The sequence below is a fragment of the Sarcophilus harrisii genome, chromosome 1, assembly GCF_902635505.1.
Source record: "Sarcophilus harrisii chromosome 1, mSarHar1.11, whole genome shotgun sequence".
NCBI lineage: Eukaryota > Metazoa > Chordata > Mammalia > Dasyuromorphia > Dasyuridae > Sarcophilus > Sarcophilus harrisii.
Window position 1 is genome coordinate 291,662,312 of NC_045426.1, and position 20,360 is coordinate 291,682,671.

The 20,360-nt window shown below is 38.6% G+C and overlaps 1 protein-coding gene across 4 annotated transcripts; it reads right to left on the minus strand.

The window, feature by feature from the left end:
• Positions 1-289: 289 nt before the first annotated feature.
• ZFAND5 (zinc finger AN1-type containing 5) lies at positions 290-13,229 on the minus strand. Of its 4 annotated transcripts, none has more exons than XM_031943702.1 (6): positions 13,212-13,229; positions 7,259-7,418; positions 6,370-6,481; positions 5,608-5,711; positions 1,966-2,091; positions 290-1,223 (listed from the first exon to the last, which is right to left on the minus strand). In XM_031943702.1, exons 2-6 carry the CDS (start codon positions 7,407-7,409, stop codon positions 1,075-1,077), a joined length of 642 nt encoding a protein of 213 aa, XP_031799562.1. In that variant the 5' UTR covers positions 7,410-7,418; positions 13,212-13,229; the 3' UTR covers positions 290-1,074. The 4 variants fall into 4 exon arrangements, with proteins under 4 accessions (XP_031799562.1, XP_012398362.1, XP_031799565.1 ...); XM_012542908.3 differs by lacking the exon at positions 13,212-13,229 and adding an exon at positions 12,803-13,004; XM_031943705.1 differs by lacking the exon at positions 13,212-13,229 and adding an exon at positions 11,832-11,935.
• Positions 13,230-20,360: the final 7,131 nt, after the last annotated feature.

Below are 20,360 nucleotides of genomic sequence, written 5' to 3' on the forward strand. Positions count from 1 at the left end.
CAGCCCATGCAATACACCCAAGAACAACTATAGTCCTACACCCAAGTACAATTAAAATGATAAAAGCAGCCCTCTGAGTGGTTCTGGGTACCACTTAAGCCATGTCAGTTATGGTTTTTTCCATGCAGAAGGGTGCAATTACATTGAAGACTGAAGTTTTAAAAAAGCTTTAAACAACCTTTCTGGAACCCAAAACATTCAACAGAAGAAATACACAAGAAATTAAACTGTTCAGAACACCTTTTGCAAAATAAGATTCGTCAGATACACATAATTTGATTAAAGCTGCTGTATGTAAAACCATGTAGCGTTTATTTCTTCTTGTAAACAAACAAAAAACCCTACTACAGTATTTGTGCTACACAACATTTTTAGCTACACAAGAATAAAGCAGACAAATCTTCTGGTGCAGACCAAGCACACTGTTTCAGTTTGATGGATTATCATAACTTGTTTCAATGTTTTTACCCTTCAAGTTAGAATGTCTTTCACAGCAATTAGTTGAACATGGCTTATGTATGGCACCAAAAATATTCATTTCACTGAAAGATCTTATACTTTACATATAACTTACTTCTGCTTCAAAAGAATGAGTTGTGGAAATTAACAGGGCAAAGTTTAACTATGGAAAAAGTAGACTGCCAGCCTTTTTCTGGTGTACCATTTTTTTTTTTTTTATACAGGCACATAACACTAGCCAAAGATAGTATACCTTGATTACATTCCCAAAAGGCAGATAATGCTGCAAACATGCAGGTTTTATATATTTGTTTGGCACATGTGAACTAAATAATCTTGTTTCCAATATCTGTGCATTTCAATTATGGTGCAGGATATCATCCAATTTTATTCAGAGGGAGGGCATATACATTTATAGGGCTGTATCTATCCAATTCTGCCTGTAACAAACACCCAAACATCCTAAAATATCAATTATGAGACAGACAAGTTTAAAGTAAAACTCTGGAGAACATCAAAGGAAAATGCCATGCATCTGCTCTTTAATGTTTTCCTACGATATATTAAAATAAAAACAAAAACAAAATTCAGTCTCTTCACAAGTAGTAATTTAGTTTATATTCTCTGGATTTTTTCAGCCACAACAACTGGATTCTCTTTCCTGATTTTTGCTGCAGCTTCTGCTTTATAATCATAGGGGCAGTTGTGCTTGTCAGAATAACGATGAAGTCCACAAAACAAATTTCCACACCGGCAGTCAAACCCTGTACAAAGAGGAAGCAGAGTCACTTGGGAACTGAAGCTCTAAAGTATTGTAATTTATAGATTCATGATCACTACAAGGAGAACTGAAGTTTAATACTAAATATAGAGGAAAAATAGTCTTTCATTTCAGCAAGGTATACGTTTTCATCCTATGTGTCATCAAAGTTAGAGAATACAGAATATTCAGAAAAATAGTAACAACAAACCCCCCCCCCCCAAAAAAAAAATCTCAGTTATTTTTCTTTGGGCACTAGGACTGACAATCCTTTATACATGAGAAGATCTTTATTTTCTAATATTTCTATTTTATAGATGAAAAAACAAGTTCAATGCCTGTGACCATGTAAAGGAGAATAAGCTTTGGAGGTAGAATATAAATGGACTTCTAACTTCCTGACTTCCCAAATCCTACATCCTATATATACAGGTTAAAAATACTCCCCTGTTGTCCCAGATCTACATGTAGACCTGACAAAACAGCATCTATCCAACCAAGTGTAGGTGGAAATTGACCTAAATTGGCTAAATACCTACACCAATATAATTATGAATTAGCCCCTTAGATTGTTATTGTATACAATATTAAAAAAAATTGTCCTTGGAACTTAAATTTAACTCCCAAGACTAAAAAATTGAACAAATAGGTGTTTTTTAAACAAAAATCTTGATTGGCTTATTTTAAATTTAACATTATAACAGTCCATCTAATTAATATTGAACATTAGGTCTCAGTTGCATTACCTGTAAGGCCAACTTTCTTCCTGCACATAAAACATCTGTTCTTCTTTGGTTTAGGCAATTCTGGAGCTTTTTCTTCACTTTGAGAAGTATTAGGCTGAGAAACCGATGGACTTGGCTGAGTGACAACTGGAGAATAAAGCCAAGAAATAGAAATTTGATAAGACTTAACTGGCTGACAACTTTGGTGATCATATTCCCTCAAATGATTCCTTAAAGACTCTCATTCTATCCTAATTCTATACAGCAGTGTTGTTAAAATATTTCCAAAAACAGTCCTTTGACCAATGTTTCTTGGTAGTGAGGATTTTTTAAAGATATAATGCTTGGGGCAGCTAGATGGTGCTTTGGATCGAGGACCAGCTCTAAAATAGGAGGACCAGAGTTCAAATCTGGTCTCAGACAACATTTCCTAGCTGTGTGACCCTGGGCAAATCACTTAAAAAAAAAAAAAAAAAAGATACAATGTTATTTTCATATAAGCAAATTTGGAGTTTGCAAAAAACGTGAACTTGTATCGAAATAAGGTTAAAAACTACAACTTAAACTATACTGAAGAACAAATTTAATCAGAAAATAATTATTTTTATTCAGATGAACAAAGATCAGTGGTAAGCATTGTTAAGGAAAATTGAAATGCCCAAAAGTATTTTTTTTTTTTTTTTTTTTTTAAGAATTCAAGGGTTCAATGTCACTCACTTGCATCCTGTGGCCAACATATATAGAAAATCGACTATAATCAAAATTTCTCTTATGCCCAATGTTATTTTAAAATTTTAAAGGCAGAATATTACAAAACAAATATTGATGACATTTAGGATTATGAAGGCAAGTATTTCACTCTCAGATTTACTCCTCTGAAAACCTATTTTTAAATAAGGGCAAATAAAAGATATAATCAACAAATTATGAAAAGTCCCCAAAAAACAGATTAGTCAAATTCAATCAACCTACAAATAAGCTTAATTTTTAAAGCCCCTAATTTCCGTTATAAAAGCCTTAGTATTTCCAAAACTTAAAAAACTTTCTTCATGAGTCCCAATGTAATATAAACCAATTTTCAAATGTGTTATTATTATTGCCTTTTATAATTTACCAGGCAAAATAGTTAAGACATATAACCTTACTTGTTGATCCACATATATTGTGCTTAAAGGATTAATATTGTGCTTAAAGTATCAATGCTTTTAGCATTAGAATGTAACTGTAGGTTTAGAGGCATTGACAATTTGCAAGGATTTTGTGGAATAACTCTTCTTGGATCATTTATTAAGTATTATAATCAAAGAATAACATTACTAAAAAACCCAAAACTGTTTTAGTACTCTGGAACTCTCCTTAATAAAAAAACTTATCTCTTGCTATAAAACTGGTATACCTAGTAGGATAAATAGAAAGGAACAATTCCTGGGTGTGTTTATTTAAAAAAAGCAAAAAACAAAAAAACTAGCTAGTATTATAAAATAAATTACTGGATTTAAGAAGTTAAGGAGGGCTCGAGCTTTATACTCAAGCTATATACTATATAGCTGAAGAGGACTTTTAGAAATAATTTAATCCAAATATCCATTTTCAAAAGGACTAATTGATCAAAAAACTGAAGTGATTTTCCCAAGGTCAAACCAATTATCAACTTAAGCAGATGACAGAAACTCATTATTATCAAGTACTCTTTCAATTAAAGAAACTGCATCCTAAGAATAGGAAGGAAGCTATTGGGGTAGGTGGGAAGAAGGCTCTATTCAGCCAGTTCTGTAAAAGGAGGAAACTGACTTTCCCCAATATAAACAAAACTATCTTTGGCCTAAAACAAAATTAAGAATTTCCTGGGTTAAGAATTTCGTAAATATAGACTATAATCTTGGCCATGGTGTTAATAAAATAGTTAAAAGATTCATTTTCACCTAAGCCACTTTTCTTAAATTGTACACTGTTTATATTTGCAATTTGCAAGTTAATCACAGAATATGGCACACAGACCACCATTTGATTATCCAGCATAGATATTAAAACATTGTCTTATTGTTAGCACACTTCCATAAGCAAGGATAAATATTTTTATTAGGTTATTAGAATAATACCTCCATAAGGAGGTAGTGTATTACTTGTATCCCATTTTTGGATTGAAAACACATTTCTGACATCCTCCTATTTGCCTTGGTCACCAAGTTTACTTAACTTTTACTGATTGTAATCATTAGGTCATCCTGAGAATACATTTCTCATTTTTTTCAAACTTACTCCTGTATTACCTAAAAGTGCAGCAGACCATGACTTGCTACAATAGTCTTAATTTACATGTTAACAATCAACCTCAGTCTAACAAAGTCTAGTTAAGGAAAAGGAGAACTACACTGAATCTACTATAACTGTTGATTTTTTTTTTTTTTTTTTGGCTGAGGCAATTAGGATTAAATGACTTGCCCAGGGTCACACAGCACACAGCCAGGAAGTGTTAAGTGTCTGAGATCATATTTGAATTCAGGTCCTCCTGACGTCAGGGTTGGTGCTCTACCCACTGAGCCACCTAGCTGCCCCAGAAATCCCTATTTTCTTGACAGTACTGTCATTTCATCGCTAAATAGGCTTCACATTTCATCTTACTTGGTGCATTCTTCTACATAGGAAAATTCCTCTAAGGTTTACGTTTAAGGTGTATCTGAATAACAACTATATTTCTTCCAGTTAATGTTTTAAAAAATTAACTTACAGCACTTCACTTATCCATGCAGTATCTTCCAGTTCTTAGGAGAAATCTTTACTAAATGAAAAATTTCTGAAAAATTCATTTCTACTGTTTCTTTATAGGAAAATCTAAAATCCATTAACCTTTATTTTTCAAATAATAAGTTTCACTTACTTCTTGGAAAAAGGAGTTAAGTAAAAAATGCCATGAAGACCAAGAAATTTTTCTAAGTTTCTACAATGTCCAAAAATTTTAATCCATTTTTTAAAATGCTTGCTCCTTCTAGGCTTGCTATAAAAGAACAGGCAGGACTACTTTGAAATTAACATTTACATATACAACAAAGCCGAATTTTAGAATGTTATTCTAAAGTTAGTTAAACTGCTACTGTTGAGACATATTAATATTAATTGGTTTAGGAATTTCCTTCTCTTCAGTCATCATGGTGGTAATCAAAAAGAGCCAGTCTGAATTAGAAGAATCTCTTGAATATATAACATTTTACTACCACAAAGACATGAGAAAAAACAAAACAATTTACCACATACTATTTCTCTTGTGTGGTTAGACGCACGATAATTTATAGAGCTGTGTTAAGAAACAAGCAGCTGTTTAGTCACTTCACAAGCTAAAAGTTAACTTATTTAATACCTTAACCAAAGGAATCATTGGAGGACCTAATCACATCATTCAAATTCATACATGTAGATCTTTGTAGACTGACTTCAAAGATTTTAAATTGTCTCTTCATATCTGCTTCAAGTACCATATTACTAAATGCAGTTATCAAAAAAAGTATACTGTTTTATATTAAGACTTATCAGTGGAAAGAAGATGCTTTTTGCAAATATCTTTTGGTTTGTTCAATAGAACTGTAAGGACCCCCTACATAAACCCTTTAGGATTCAGAGGAGCATTCAGAAGGACCTTCAATTAATATTAAGTAATTAAAAGCATACCTGGCTCTGATGCCTCTGTTTTCGGTGTGGTTATTTTGTCCTCTCTTGAAATGCTCATTTCTGTCATTTGCTGTGTTACAGGCAAAGCGGCCACAGGCACATTTCTATTTGAGTTCAGTAAAATAAAAAGTTTTTTAAGGCATTAACAGCTTAATGTTTTAAGTTTGTGTATTTTCAAAGTAGTTTAGCTTCTCAAGCTATGTCCTTGTAGACATAGTTTTAATATAAAACTGTATTTCAATGTTTAAGGCCTTCTACAGCCAAACTCTCAAAGCACTTTGGCTAGCTTTGTTACTAGTCTAATTTGTACTATTGTTACAAGAAGCAATATTTTTTACTAAATAATGTAGTTTTTTTTAAAAAAAATTGGTTTATGCACTTTTACTCTTTGCATTTTAATTCATTTAATCCTAGTCTTGACTGCTTGATTTGAAGTTCTTTGAGGACAAAGATTATGCCTTGTTCATAGTTACAAATTACACTCCCATTTAAATTTGTCTATTTGATTAAATAACTTTTAGTATATTACTTGTTGACTTGTGTGTCTAATTCTAAAGAAACAAAAATTTATAAGAGCATCCTGAGTATTTTCTTTACAGGAATGCACTATAATGCTTACATTTTCATTCAAACATTTACTACTACAATTTTATATATAATGCTTCATACATTTGAAGTATTCTCTGGACTGAATGAATATGGCAACTTTACTCACTTATATTTTGTAATGTAACACAAAAATAACCCAAAACAAAATCTTACCTTGATTTTTCAGATGTGCTGCCAGCAGCACCTTCACAGTTATTTAAACTAGTTTCTGCTCTTTGAACTGATGCAGAATCTGAGGTAGGACTGTTGGAACCATTAGCTGATCCTATAAAACAAAAAACAGCAACAGTAGATTGTAAGAAGTCAACAAGAAAAAACCCAAACTATAAGCTGTCCAAAGTTGGAAAGGGCTATCTGAGTAAATACTGGAAAAGCAGAAGCTAGATGACCCCTTGTCAGAAACATTGTAGGAGGAACTTTCTGTTGGACTACTTGACCTCTGATTTTCCTTACAATTTAGGAGATACTGTGATTTCCAATTAGTCCATTATCAAGTAACCTTAAAATTTTATATATATATATATATAAAACAACAACAAAAAAAAAAGCCACAAAATATTTAGGTATGCTCATCTTCTAATTGCCTTTACTATACTGGCAGAATTTTTACTCATTCCTATGGTTCACAACAAAATATAAAATTTAAATGACATATCCAAAGCACTCTTAAAACATGGAATAAATTTTCAATTAAAAATGAGAAGCTTTCTATGCAGCGTTTCCCTTCTTTCCTTGGTAGCAGGGCCTTTTTTTTTGGGGGGGGGGGGGGGGGGGGGGGGGGGAAGGAGGAGTGGAGGTAGGGAGAGGTTTTTTCTTTATCTTCAGTACCTTGAAAAGTGCCTTGCAAATAGCAAGTACTCAACACAAGCTTGTTGAATTATTTTTAGAAGTACTTTGCTGTTGCCTTTTAAGTTTAAAATTCTCTCCCCCCTCCTCAGGTTCCAGTGGATTTCAGTATAGTTCACAGCTTCAGCTCAAACAATGGGTTCTAGAGTTCTTTAAGCCACTTCTTCAAATATAATTTTCCTTGGCAACCACTTACCCATTGGGCTCATTCTGCCACTATTCTGCTGCCGCTGAAGATGTTCTTTGTAACAAACTGAACACATGCCATTTGTCCTAGGATTTCCATAAAAGCCACATCCTGTGCTACACAGCATGGGCCCTGGGGTCTGGTTTGTCTCCTGAGCCATTTCTCTGGACTGCAAATAAAATCAGAAAAAATGCATTAGAAGCTGGCATATCGCCAAAATCAATCATTGACTTGGTATGATATCATCAGTATCTGCTTTTTCTAGAAAAAAAATGGCAAGTATTCTTAACAAAAGCAGTAATTGTACTTAAGGAGACTTGGCAGAAAATATTTTTTGTTCCTTTTCTGAATAAGCTTTTCATATTGAAAAATTCTAACACCCCATATTCACCCATCCCTCAAAATTTAAGCTTAATTTCCATTCTACCACTTCTTATTAATAACCAATCTTTTCAGGAAAACCACTCGACTCCACAAGCTTTGACTTCGTATTTGTCATCATTCCATTTTGTTCGTTTTAGTGTTTAATTTCATAAGCATTATTTAAATCATCTACTCAGTAAATCATTTGGATGAGTGAAATGAAAAAAAAAAAATAGCATAACATAATGGTTTCAGGGAACTTACGTCTTCTTTAAAAGTTTGAAAGGTGTTTATGAAGTTACAGAGGAGTTTAAACAAGGTTGTGTTTGTAATCTGACCCAGCCTGTTAACTGGCAACAACACATGTGCAGATCCTTAAGCTACTTCTTGTGAAATCCCTCCTTGCTCTTTACTTGAAGTAGATTACTTATTCCAAGTACTTAAAAGATGATAGTATCAACTGCTGATAATTTGGTCATCAATTTTTAGATTACTTGGATAAGGATGTCAGGCTCCAACTACTGCAATAATAAATTCAAAAGTGAATACTTCTAAACATCCTACTTCTAAGGTAATTCTTTGCTGCTTGTGTGAACAGGGACATGGAAAAGTTTCGGCAATATAAATGCTTCACCTTCTCTAGCAGTTAATCTCTGAAGCACGGTTACTAGACAGAACTCAATATAGCAACCAAATCCTTGTGCCTCCAAGGGCACCATTGTAATTAACACTTAGTATAATCAACTGTTCTGCCACAAACTGTAGATGAATTAAATTCATTAGATTGTCCTCTGGGTAAGACTTCCCCCTTTCTTAAAGAATTTTTTAAAAATAGAGATTAGATGGTTTTCAGGTTATTCTAAAATTGTAGCCAGAAGCAAATAATTTTAAAAGCAGCAATGTAGGCTTATAGAATATTAATTTTTTAAAAACTAATCATAATTGAGTAATTTATCACCAGTCAACATTTGTCAAGTATACCAAAGAAGCCTGTAAAAATAAGGTAACTGAAGCAACCTCAAGAAAAATCAAATATTGCAAAATGTGTTGACAATTTTAAAAGCAGTTATTGCCAATACTTTACTATATTTTATTGCATCCCCTAAAATTAAAAACCAGAGAATTGGCATTACCTAGAATCCCAAATTCAGTAAGCATTCAAGTGTCTACAATGTAAAAAACCTGCTATTGGTGCTTAAAAAACAGACAATAGTTAAACCTCTACAGAAGGCCTATCAGATTTTATTTTAGGGAGTGGGAGAAGCAACAACTAAATGTTAAGATAACTTGAAGGAGAGGAAATGTGGGGCACAGGAACTAGATGGTACTTTTAATGTATCTAGTCTCCTAACAAACAGCAGATTAAAAGGAAATAAACATTTAAGGTATGAGTGTTGGTTTATGCAAATATATTTGAACAAGACTATATCATGACTTCAGTACAAGCCAAAGTAAAGTGCTTATCAATTATGCTAATGAAAACCCTACTGAGAGATGACCTGCTCAGATCTGACTTCTTATAATAGTTGCCTTTCCCTTTAAATAGGATAGGGGGAAATTTAGCTTACTCATTTTAGAGCTGGATACTGTAAACATATCATTTTATTTAGATAATTGCCTTAATACTTTAAAACAGTACCAAAAATACCTTTGATTTATGCAAATGAAAATGTTTTGGCCTATCTAGTAAAGCATTAACCCTGCATTTTCTATGCAAAATCAAATCCTTAATTTCAAGTTATTACTTTCTCCAATGATTAAAAGTCTAGTCCAAAAATTAGTCTAGATATTTGGTATCCCAAATATCTTATAGATATTCTAAATATTACTTAACCCCCTTAAAAGCCACAAAATATAAAAAAGAAAAATTCAGCACTATATAGATTAAGCTACAACCTCATTAATGTTTTAATTAATCCCAAATATGGAAATTAAAGTGCTCTGGCAGTATAAGTACCAAATTATGGAGAACAAAACAACAACCAAAAAACCCAATCCAAATATGTCCACGTGGCAGATTAAAATTTGTTATTTTCTGAGAGGAAAGTTGTGCTTCTTAGATAAGACTACTATTAAGAAGTCAGCAACCTTTAACTTGCTTTCTGTTTTCCCTTGGAAAGCCAGTTTTAAATGCCATCACGTGTGCTCACAGCTAGCTTTAATACTTCTCAGAAGCTTAGATCACATGGGTGGGTACATTAGCTTCCGCCTGTCACAAGGCTGCAATGTGACAGGCTGAGGTGGAGGCTCTCTCATACAACCTCGTCAACAGGGGCCTCTGAAATCAGCTTCTATTTATAACTCAGAGGCTGCTAACTCCAAGACCTAAAGAACTAAGACTGTGGAAACTACTGTAATGGGAAAATGTAAAATCCCATTAACATTGCTCCAGTTTCCTTTATGTAAGGAAAGAGGATAGTCTAAAACCCCATATAGAAAATAAAGCATCATGAATCAGCCATTTTAAAGAGCTCCAAACATTTTAACATAAGAAACACAGCTGAAGACCATCAATGTAAGTTATGCTAATTAGTCAATGTTGCACAAACTTTTGGGGGTGGGGAGGCCTGTTTACCATTAGTTCAGTTATCAAATAATCATTTTGTAAAACGTATGGCCTTGGTTTAGGACTGAAACGGGACATTTCACCATGATTAATTTTAGTGCTGCAACAATAAATTTTAGATAAATTTTACACCTCAATCTTACCTTATCTTTGAAAAAAGACAAGTAATAAAAATCTTCACACCCCCTATCTTAAGTAAGGCATCTTTGAAATGTAGTTCTTTGTGCTGACAGTTTTAACTTCTGGGAAATTAGCTTTAAAATCAGCATTTAAAAACTCAATTCAAATTAACTAGCAATATTTGCACAAATTCAAGCGATTTGAATCTTTTTCCCTAAAGATGGCAGTCAAAAAGTGAATCCCTTAAAAATAACTTGAATGACAGGATAAATAGTATTTAGGTCAGAGGGACCCAGCTTCAAACCTAATAACCTCTTGAAAAACAATCACAGAAGGTCCACAATGAAAGGGAAAAACCTCCAAACCCTTTTAAAAAATGCAAGCTTTGTTTTGAGCCAAGTGTTCCACAACTTGTAAGGAAAATGGCTTAAAAAGGATCACGTTTTACGACCTATACAACCAGAGTAACCTAGGACAAAAGAGAAAACCAAACACTTCCTCAAGCCAAAGACAGGTGGGGGGGAGGGGGCAGAAACACGCAAAAAGGAGGGGAAGTCTGTGTAAACATGGGATAGAAACCCTCGCTTCCCCCCCCCCCCAAAAAAAAAGGTAGGAAGGGAAGAGAAGACCTGCCCGTCAGTTAAACAAAGCCGACATTATTGATGCTTGTTCAAAACAGCTTACGTGTTCAGCCTTAGAGAATAAGGGGGCTCCCCCCTCAATCTAGGCCTACGAGACCTGCACGGCCTGGTGAGATACAGAATCACTGAGTCATGCTGAACAAAACCAGCACCCCGGGTCTACTACCTCCTCGCCGTACATGCCAAGGGTCAGGTTAAGGGAAAACACGAAAACACACACACACAGACACACACTCGGCGCCCGGAGTCCTCCTCCTCCTCCTCCTTTGTTTCTTTCTCCCTTTCTTTTCTCGCCCAGGGCAGGAGCAGTCGCCGCCGATTTACAAGAGAAAAGAGCAACCTCTTCCCGACGGATTTCTAAGGGGTGAAGGGATGACGATTCCCACGCTCTTGCCACGACGAGGCCGCCCCAATGGTGTGAGAACAAGGACTGATGGAGGAGGAAGCCGGGGAAGAAAGGCCCGGGGCCACGACGACAAAATGACGCCGCCGCCTTTGTGCTTCCTCGGGGGCCTTGCTCACGCTCACTCCCTCTCCCTCCCTCCCCCTCCCTGGGCCTCGCGCAGGTGGGCCTCCACCCCTCTCGGCCCGGCCCAGCACGCTCGCCCCTAGGCCCGGGGTCCTCGAGCTCGTTCCAGGGAACGATTTCAATTCGGCCAGGCCTGGGTTAGTCCAAGAAGGGGCCGGGCCCCCCCGGAGTCCCGAATGAGGGAGGCCTTCTGGATCGCCAATTCATATCCCGGCGCCCATCCTTCGGCCCCCCAAAATAACCGTCCGATTTCCCCACAATTCCCCTCCCCCCCGCGGCAAAGCCCATACACAAAGCACCGGCGGAAGGGCGGCCTCTCTTCCATCTTCGTTCCCTCCTCCCCCAAAGAATCCGTCTACTTACTTACTCCGGGAGACTTAGAAACTCTGAAGACGGTGGGAACTGCAGAAGGTAATGGGAGGGCCGGCTCAGCCTCCGCGACGGCTCGGAGGGAGGAAGTAAGGGCGCGCGGAGGCTGCAGCGGTGGCTCCCGGGCCGGGCCGGGCGCGTGCGGCGGATCAGGTCCCGGGTGGGAGCTCGCGCGCACCAGCTGGAGGACAGGAGGTAGTGGCCACACCAGCGGCGCCGCCTCCTCAGGCGCTGTCTCCTCCACGCCCGCAGATGCCGTTGGCTGACCCAGAACCGGGCGCGCGAGCGAGAGGAAGCCCGGGGGCCCGAGCTCGCGCGACCGCCTCCGCTCTCGGGTTCCCTCCTTTGTGTCGGCTGAGCGGAGCGTGGCCGAGACACGCCGAAGCTCGGGAAATGGGAGGAGGGAGTGGGAGGGGGACGGGCGCTGGAAGAGGCGGAGGGAAGAGGCGAGGACGACACCGGGCCCGCTTCCTCCCCGGGGTCAGGCGACGATCCGAGGCCGGGATTGGGAGGGAAGTTCCCGACGGGCTTTTCAGGAGGTTCTTCTCCTTCCCGTTCCGAGGAGGTTCTCGCGACTCCCGGGAGCGGGTCTCACGCTCACGCTCGCTCCAGCCGCGCCGCCCTCTCTCTACTCCCAGCAATGACGGCGTACGGGTAACGCCGCGGCGGCGCGCTTTCTGCCGTGGGTTCGCCCGGAGACGGCCCCAAATCTCCAGGCAGAAGCAGGCGGGGCGGGGTCGTCAGCGAAAACCCACCGCCGGCGGCGGCAGGAGCGAGCCGAGTACCAGCACCGGCGGCGGCGGCGGGAGCGAGCCGAGTACCAGCACCGGCGGCGGCGGCGGGAGCGAGCCGAGTACCAGCACCGGCGGCGGCGGCGGGAGCGAGCCGAGTACCAGCACCGGCGGCGGCGGCGGGAGCGAGCCGAGTACCAGCACCGGCGGCGGCGGCGGCGGCGGACAACTAACCTAGCCAGGCCCTGAGTGAAGCCCCGCCCGCCGCTGCTGCTTTGGCCTCAAGGACGATGACGAGGATGACGAAGGGTTCTCTCTGACTCCGCCCCCGGGCTCCCGGGCTCCCAGGCTGCTGTACGCCGGAGCAGCGGAGGAAGGGGGCGAGGGATGGGGGGAAGCCTAGCTGTGGGAGCGCAGTGACCCGCCCCAGGAGGGACACACAAAGCAACTGCCATTTAAGACTTAAGCAAAAAAAAAAAAAAGCCGAAGCAGCGGAGGCCACCACCCTAAGGGTGGGGCTGGGAGGCGGAAGTCGCGTAGGGGATACAAGTCTATTTTTAACTTGATTAACCCCTTCACCCCCAGCAACTTTCGCTTTAAAACTCCCATTCCCTCCCCCACTCCCTCGCCTGAGAGTTCTCACGCTTTGTCTCAAATCCAGCGTGGACATTTTTTGTTGTTGTTGTTTCTCTTAAATAACCGCCAGAGAAATCGTTCTCACTAGCCAGACAGGTCTGTCTCTTCTCTTGCTCCTGTTTTCGCAGCTGGGCTCACTGGATCACACGCTCGTGTCTTTCCCGATGCCACCTGGAGGCATCATTAATACCCCTTTACAAATGGGAAACCCGAGCTTGGAGAACTTGAGCAGATTTGCCCAAGGTCGTGCAGTGGTTATGCTGCGTCAGGAAAAATACTTGGCTCCCGGGGCTGCCTATTCTTTTGGCCCTAAAGTAGTTTTTCTGTTTTGGACAGACTGTTAAAAACAAGTCAACCTTTGGAAACCCCTAGAAATTGCCTCCTCCAGCAAAGCCATCGTGAATTGGGAGAAAGTACCTAATGTTCCATCCCTGGAATGTTTGAGTGAGGAACACACGCAAGGAGGGGGGAGGGGCGGGGGCAAAGAGAGCAGAAGAGACCATTAGCTGATCCCATAAAGCACATGGAGACTTATAGGGGGAAACACTCGATGGGGAAATTCAAAATGGCACAAAGTATAAATTGGAATCAGGAATGATGGGTTAACTCAAATCAATCCTCACTAGACAATAAAACAACAATGAAACTAGCAGACAAAAAATAAATAAGTAAGATGTATCATAAGTAAAGGCCTATAAAATGTTTAGCGATTTTCTTTCTCTTTCATTTGGTCTTAGGAGCTGTAGAAGTTGTCTGACTGGTGGATAATTCTGGTTTATGACATCTTGTGCAATAACTGAAACCCGGTCAAGGAAAACATTCAACTCCTTTTAGTTGCCATTGTTATGCTAAAGTTCCCTTTTAATGGGGTGACCAGTTCCTCCAATTGTCCTATTTCATTATTCTGTCCTAGATTATAACCGTGCCCTCTTAATGTTTGAGATAAAGGTTTTATAGACATTCCTTAATGTTTCACAAGATAAAGATTTATCCATTTTAGATATCATTAGAATATCAGTAACCTTTATTAAGTTATTCCCACCTAGTACCTCCATTATGTCATTGTTCTTGTTATTCCATTAAAAAGCTCAATGCCCTCATACTTGGGCCGAGACTCTTTGAGATGATAGTCTAGCCCTGGGATCAACATGGATCCATTGGTCCCAGTATTTCTCTCCATTTAATAAATTATTGAATTGGTCTCTAATCCCTGTCTTGCTCAGTTTCTTTGGCATTATATTTGGAGGCTCCCCAGCGAGATAATTAGAAAATGAGCAGGATTAGAGATAAGAGACTTTGGGGTCTCTGCCTTGGGCAGGGTGGCTGCGAATCTGAATTCTTGACCTGGAAAGGTCGGGCCCTCCTGGATTTTTTTTCCAGAGCCTCTGGGAAAGAGAGCAGTTTCCAGCCACAATAACCTGATGGTAGACAACCCCATTTCAGCCAGGAGGGAGTAAGTCTAATCTGATTTGTTTTTGTCTGTGTTAGCATCTGGATTCTCACAAGATTAGATACACTTGCTCATGCTAACACCTGGTTTCTCAGTAGCCCACTACTTCTCAATAGTGTCGAAATAGTGCTTGTAGTTGGCTTGGTTGATTAGTATCTAATCAGATGCGATTGTCACTTTTGGGGTGCCCTTTTCTTGGGGTACCGGTTGGTTTGGTTGATTAGTGACTAACTGGACGCGGTTGTCACTTGGGGTGCCCTTTTTGGGGGTGCCATTTGCTTGGTTGATGAGTGGCCTACTGGACACGGGGGTCACTACTGGAGTGTGAAATACAGAACTCTGAACAAGGTAGGAGACTTTTCTTTCCTTATCTTGCTGCAAAGATTTGAAAAAGTTTTTACCTGTCCACAATCTAAACACTCCGCTGCCTCAAAAAAAAAAAAAAAAAATATATATATATATATATATATATATATATATATATATATTTCAGTATATATATCAGTATATAACAAGCAACCTTGTTTGTTCCTCTGGGCAGGACAGGTGGAGCTGCTCCAAGCCTCACCCAGATATATATCAGTAACTTAAGAGCTCTGTTAAATTTAAGAACAATGATCAAATTTGGGAATTGGTTATTTCAATACTGAACTCCAGCTGGTGAAAACATTTGATTAGGAATTTAAAGATGATTCTAAATTTGGGAAATGAATTGGTTTTCCTTAAGTTTAAGATCTTGAAGGAACAATAGCTTGTTAAAGAAGTTCTGTTAACTTGCCTGAAAGAGGTCATGTGCCTCTAATTTTACCTAAAGTATGTAACAAGGACTTTTCTAAAAGCTTCGTCTCTGGCCAAGCTGGCCTTAGGAGAAGTCCATTGGGAATAATGGCCACATGGGGCCAGAAGGAGAGAAAGAGACTATGTTGTTTTATTATTTGAAATGAGATAGAAATGGATTATATGCTTTAAATCCAGCTCTGCTGGACATGTAGGTTTTATGGGATTCACCCACCCACTGATTTCTGCTTTAAATGTTGGGTGGGGTAGGGATCGTTTGTAAAGATTTAAACTCGGTTAGCTTGGAGTGAAGTTTAGTTCGACTTCACTCCCCACCCTTGTCTCTTTGGAAGTTGAGTTGGGGGAAGGGTAGTCACATGGAATCCTATTCTCCCCCCTCCCTCTAAACTGTTCCAGACATTTTTTTTTAAATCAAGTTGTAGCTACCTGGTTCTTGGTTAAAAGCAGCATACTGATAAGGTTATGGTAAATATCTGTTTAGGATTTGTTACTAGAGGCAAAATATCTTGGGTTTGTAATTAATATGTCACTGCATTTTTTCCTCCTGATTTCTATAATCAGAGCAATCAATGGTCAATAAGAAATTGTTAATTTAATTATGTCATACTTTGCTGTTTCCAATCTGGTCATCGGTAATCATTATATCCTAAATACTTGAGCAAATAAGTATTTAGTTTGGTCATCTATTGGTTACTAGATATTGTGTCTGGATATTAAAGTTTTTTAAGGTTTATAACTAATGAGAGGCCACATCTTGTAGCAGTCCTTGTGGACCAGTCTTTCTGTCTCAGACTGTCCTAACTTTTCTTTGTTAGATTTGTTTTTATTTCTAAATTTTGTCAAATTGCAGATATATTGACTTGCTTCTGGGACCTAGATCAAGCTTTGATTGTCAGCACGCCATACTGCATACACCCATCTCCTTCTCCTTCTCGTGGATTGAGCATCATCCCTGTTCAGCATGAAGAAGCAATTGACAGCCATCGCCACTTTTCCTGATGTAATTTGGACTGATATTGGGGAGTGGGAAAGTGGTTGACTTGTTAGAATTGTAACTGTATTACCGTGCTGTGTTTAAGACTTGGGATGGAAATTGTTAAACTTGTGCAACTATTGCTGTTATGTTTGAGGGACTTTCAGTCTGTTATGTATATGTATATGATTTATATGTGGGATGATCATTTGATAATTCCTTTCCAAAAGAAAAAAAGAGAGAAGAAGAAATAGGAAATTGAGAAAACTAGTATCTTGCTAGTTCCGATTTAATTGGAAGTCCTTTACTCCTTGCTTAAATTTACTAGACTATGATTTTTTGAAAATCCCTTATTCTGTCGGAATTGCCCTGGTAGACTCACTTTTTGGGATTATTTTTTAGAAACAACCAGAAATTGGATACCTATCTTGGAACTGGCAGTCTCTCTGAGCTGTTTCTCCACTCCTGTTACCCCAGGTCCTTAATTAGTATTTCAGCGTACTTAAAAGGACCTTGTTGATATCGAAGCTTCTAAAAGTTTGGGGTTTGCCTGCCTTGATCTAACTGTGCATAATCTGCTCAGAAATCTGTATTCTAGTAGCAACCTTGTTTGTTCCTCTGGGCAGGACAGGTGGAGCTGCTCCAAGCCTCACCCTCCTCCCTAGGAGCGGGTCCTCTAAATGGGCAGCACAACTGCTGCTGAGCCTGCTGCTCTCTGTAAGCAGAGGCCGAGTCATGCACAAATGACCACAGTTGTCCATATGCTCCCCAACTGCAGAGGATCTGACAATTGATTGTCAGAAATAATTGAAATAAGGAACTTTTATGTATATTGCTGATTAACTCTGGGGTTGTCAGGGAGAGACTTGACCTTGCCATAAGTCCTTGCATTGTTCTAGCTTTATTTTGATTTTGATTTGGTCTATTTACTTCACATAGGGTTGTTCAAATTATGGTGCTAAGGCCTTCTAGAGGAAGGTAATTCAAAGATTTGAATAGTTCCAAAAGAAAGAGTGGGGAATGTTATGCTAAAGTTCCCTTTTAATGGGGTGACCAGTTCCTCCAATTGTCCTATTTAGTTATTCTGCCTTAGGTTATAACCTTTCCCTCTTAATGTTTGAGATAAAGATTTTATAGACATTTCTTAATGTTTGACAAGATAAAGGTTTATCCATTTTAGATGTCATTAGAATATCAGTAACCTCCCTCTATTAGGTTATCTTCACCTAGTACCTCCATTATGTCATTGTTCTTGTTATTCCATAAAAAGCTTGCTGCCCGGATACTCCGGACTAGACTCTTTGAGATGATAGTCTCGTCTAGCCCTGGGATCCATTGCTCCCAGTATTTCTCTCCATTTAATAAATTATTGAATTGGTCTCTAATCTCTGTCTTGCTCAGTTTCTTCTGCATTACACCATGTTCCCAAATTATATTATATCGGTTTTGTTTGTTTGATTGGTTGGTTTTTATCTTAGGGTGTGAAGACCGTGTATTTTTAAATCAGCAGGAGTCAGAAGTTCAGGTTAGGGGAAAATCATCAGTCTTTATTCTCAGTGAAGAAGGATCAGAAGTGGAAGATAATCGGCAATAGCGCGAATTTACTTAACCCAATTGCATCAGCAAAAAAACAAAAACAGGGAGACATAGATGTTCATCAGAAGTTCATGGGGGTTGTTCAACAGAGTCCATAAGATAAGGGAATTGCTGTTTGTTGGGATTTTCTTGTTTGTAGATTTTATCAATGCTTAGAATATTGAAATCTAACAAGATCCACAATCACTCAAAAGAATTTCATCAAAATTGACCCCAACGAATGTACCAGATGGATAATGGATGCATAGCTGGTCCATCAATACATTATCTTAGATACTTCAAATTAACAATAAGCTAGACTCCAAATTGAATAGGCTCTGAGGTCTAAAAATGATTTTGGAGGAGCAGTTGGTATAGCCCACAGGATCCTTATATTACACCAGTAGGTCAGAAGATAGTGCTAAGGATCTTTAGGATATTAAGTTAGAACTTGGAAGCACTTGGGGAAAAAAGTATTACTCTCTCAATAGAGGCCTTTCCAAGCACAAAGGTTGGCATCCCTTCTGATGGATCTTACAATTGAAGTGAGGAGTGTAATACTAATCAGTGAACCAGAGAGCACTGGTTCATACAAGAGGATTCTAGCTATCAGTCCTAATACCAGAACAAGACTCTGTAAGAGAGTAATTAATTTCTAACTAAAAATAGCCCTGATTTGGGATGAGGATTAGCTATTATTCTAGAAGTACCATCATCTGGATCCCTTTGTATTCCTGGAGCTACTGGTACTTATCTCCATGTTAGAAAAGGAGCCTGTGATAAACTGAAAAAAATTGTAATCCCCTACTATATGGATTAGATCATTAAGTTCTATGATCTAGTAATTTCTAATAACTAGATGCAAAGGCCAGGATTTCTTATTTTAATTTTCTTTTATGTTATATCATTTTTTGAGGGGGTTGTCATATTGCCTTTTTTTCTGTCTTTCTACTTTAATATTTTTCATTTTTTTCCCCTGGGTTGCTTATATTGGACTATTCACATACATCCCCAGGATTTAGATTGTTTTAAGAACACCTGAATAGTGAACACCTTTAGGACTTTGCCACCAACTGGTGATGCTGTTGTAGGATCAATATCTTACTTCAGGCTAAGCTATCTTAAATGGTATTGAAATTGTCCCTAAAGTTATTGATAGGAGAATAACTGTAATTTATTGTATGGTACTCTCATGTGCTACTATGGAATCCATAGATGCAGATGACTTAAGGTATAGGACTAAATTGAAAACAATACTCAGAGATAACATGATACCGGCTTTCTAGGAAGAAAATTTAAAAACTCAAAATAAATAAATAAAAGAAACTGTCCTTAAGACTTAACTAATCCAGAAGAAATAGCTTCTTGTAGGCCTAAGTACAAATACCAGTACATGAGGAATGAAGGGGCTCTTTCCTCAGGCTTACCAAACATACCTAACACTTTAGTATAGCTAACACAGAGGTACAGAAGCAATAACTGAATCAATGCTATATCTTCTTGCCATGTTGTATTTAGATAAATTTCCCATGTATTAACTATAAGATGAATTACAAGTGTTTCCTGTCATTCCACTGAACCTGAACTATCAGTTGTCCTATAAACATCAAGATCATAAAATCTTATAGTGGCAGATACAGAATTTGCACCCAAGTTCTCTATTTCAAACTGAATAGAGTTTGTGGAATAGAGAGATGAGGTTAAGAACTTACAGGAATGTATGAATTCTTTTTCTATATTTTATTTTCATTATTTCTGTGTCCCCTATGACCTGTATAATATGCGCAAGCCCATATTTACTTGAGCCATGGCCAGCTATAAACATATTTACTTAACTTGAACTGATGACACTTATCAGTATTTGACATTTATCGATATTTAGTCTATTAGCTTGACCACTTTTTGAAGTACTAGATGGATAACGGATACATAGCTGGTCCATCAATACATTATCTTAGATACTTCAAATGAACAATAAGATAGATTCCAAATTAAATAGGACCACCAAGCAGATGCTTGATTAAGCCTGAAGGTCTGATTTTCTGTTTCCTAGAAATCAGGTGATTTCTTCCATTCCAATTTCTCTGAATAGCAACAATCAATTAGAAGCCTCTCCCTCCCCTTCTCAATGCTCTCTTACTTGTGATGTTATCTCTTGTATAAAAGCTGTGTATCTTTACTACTTCTTTAGCCCTCCTACCATGAGCTTTCTCTTTTTTATCTCGTGATGGGACGGCTCATCCTCCAGAGGTTTTAATAAACAACCTTTCTGCTTTCTATTTTGAGTAATCTCTGAGTAGTCATTTGGGGTAAGGGACTTCTACATCCCTCACAGTTGGGGTCTCATCCGGGATGGGGTC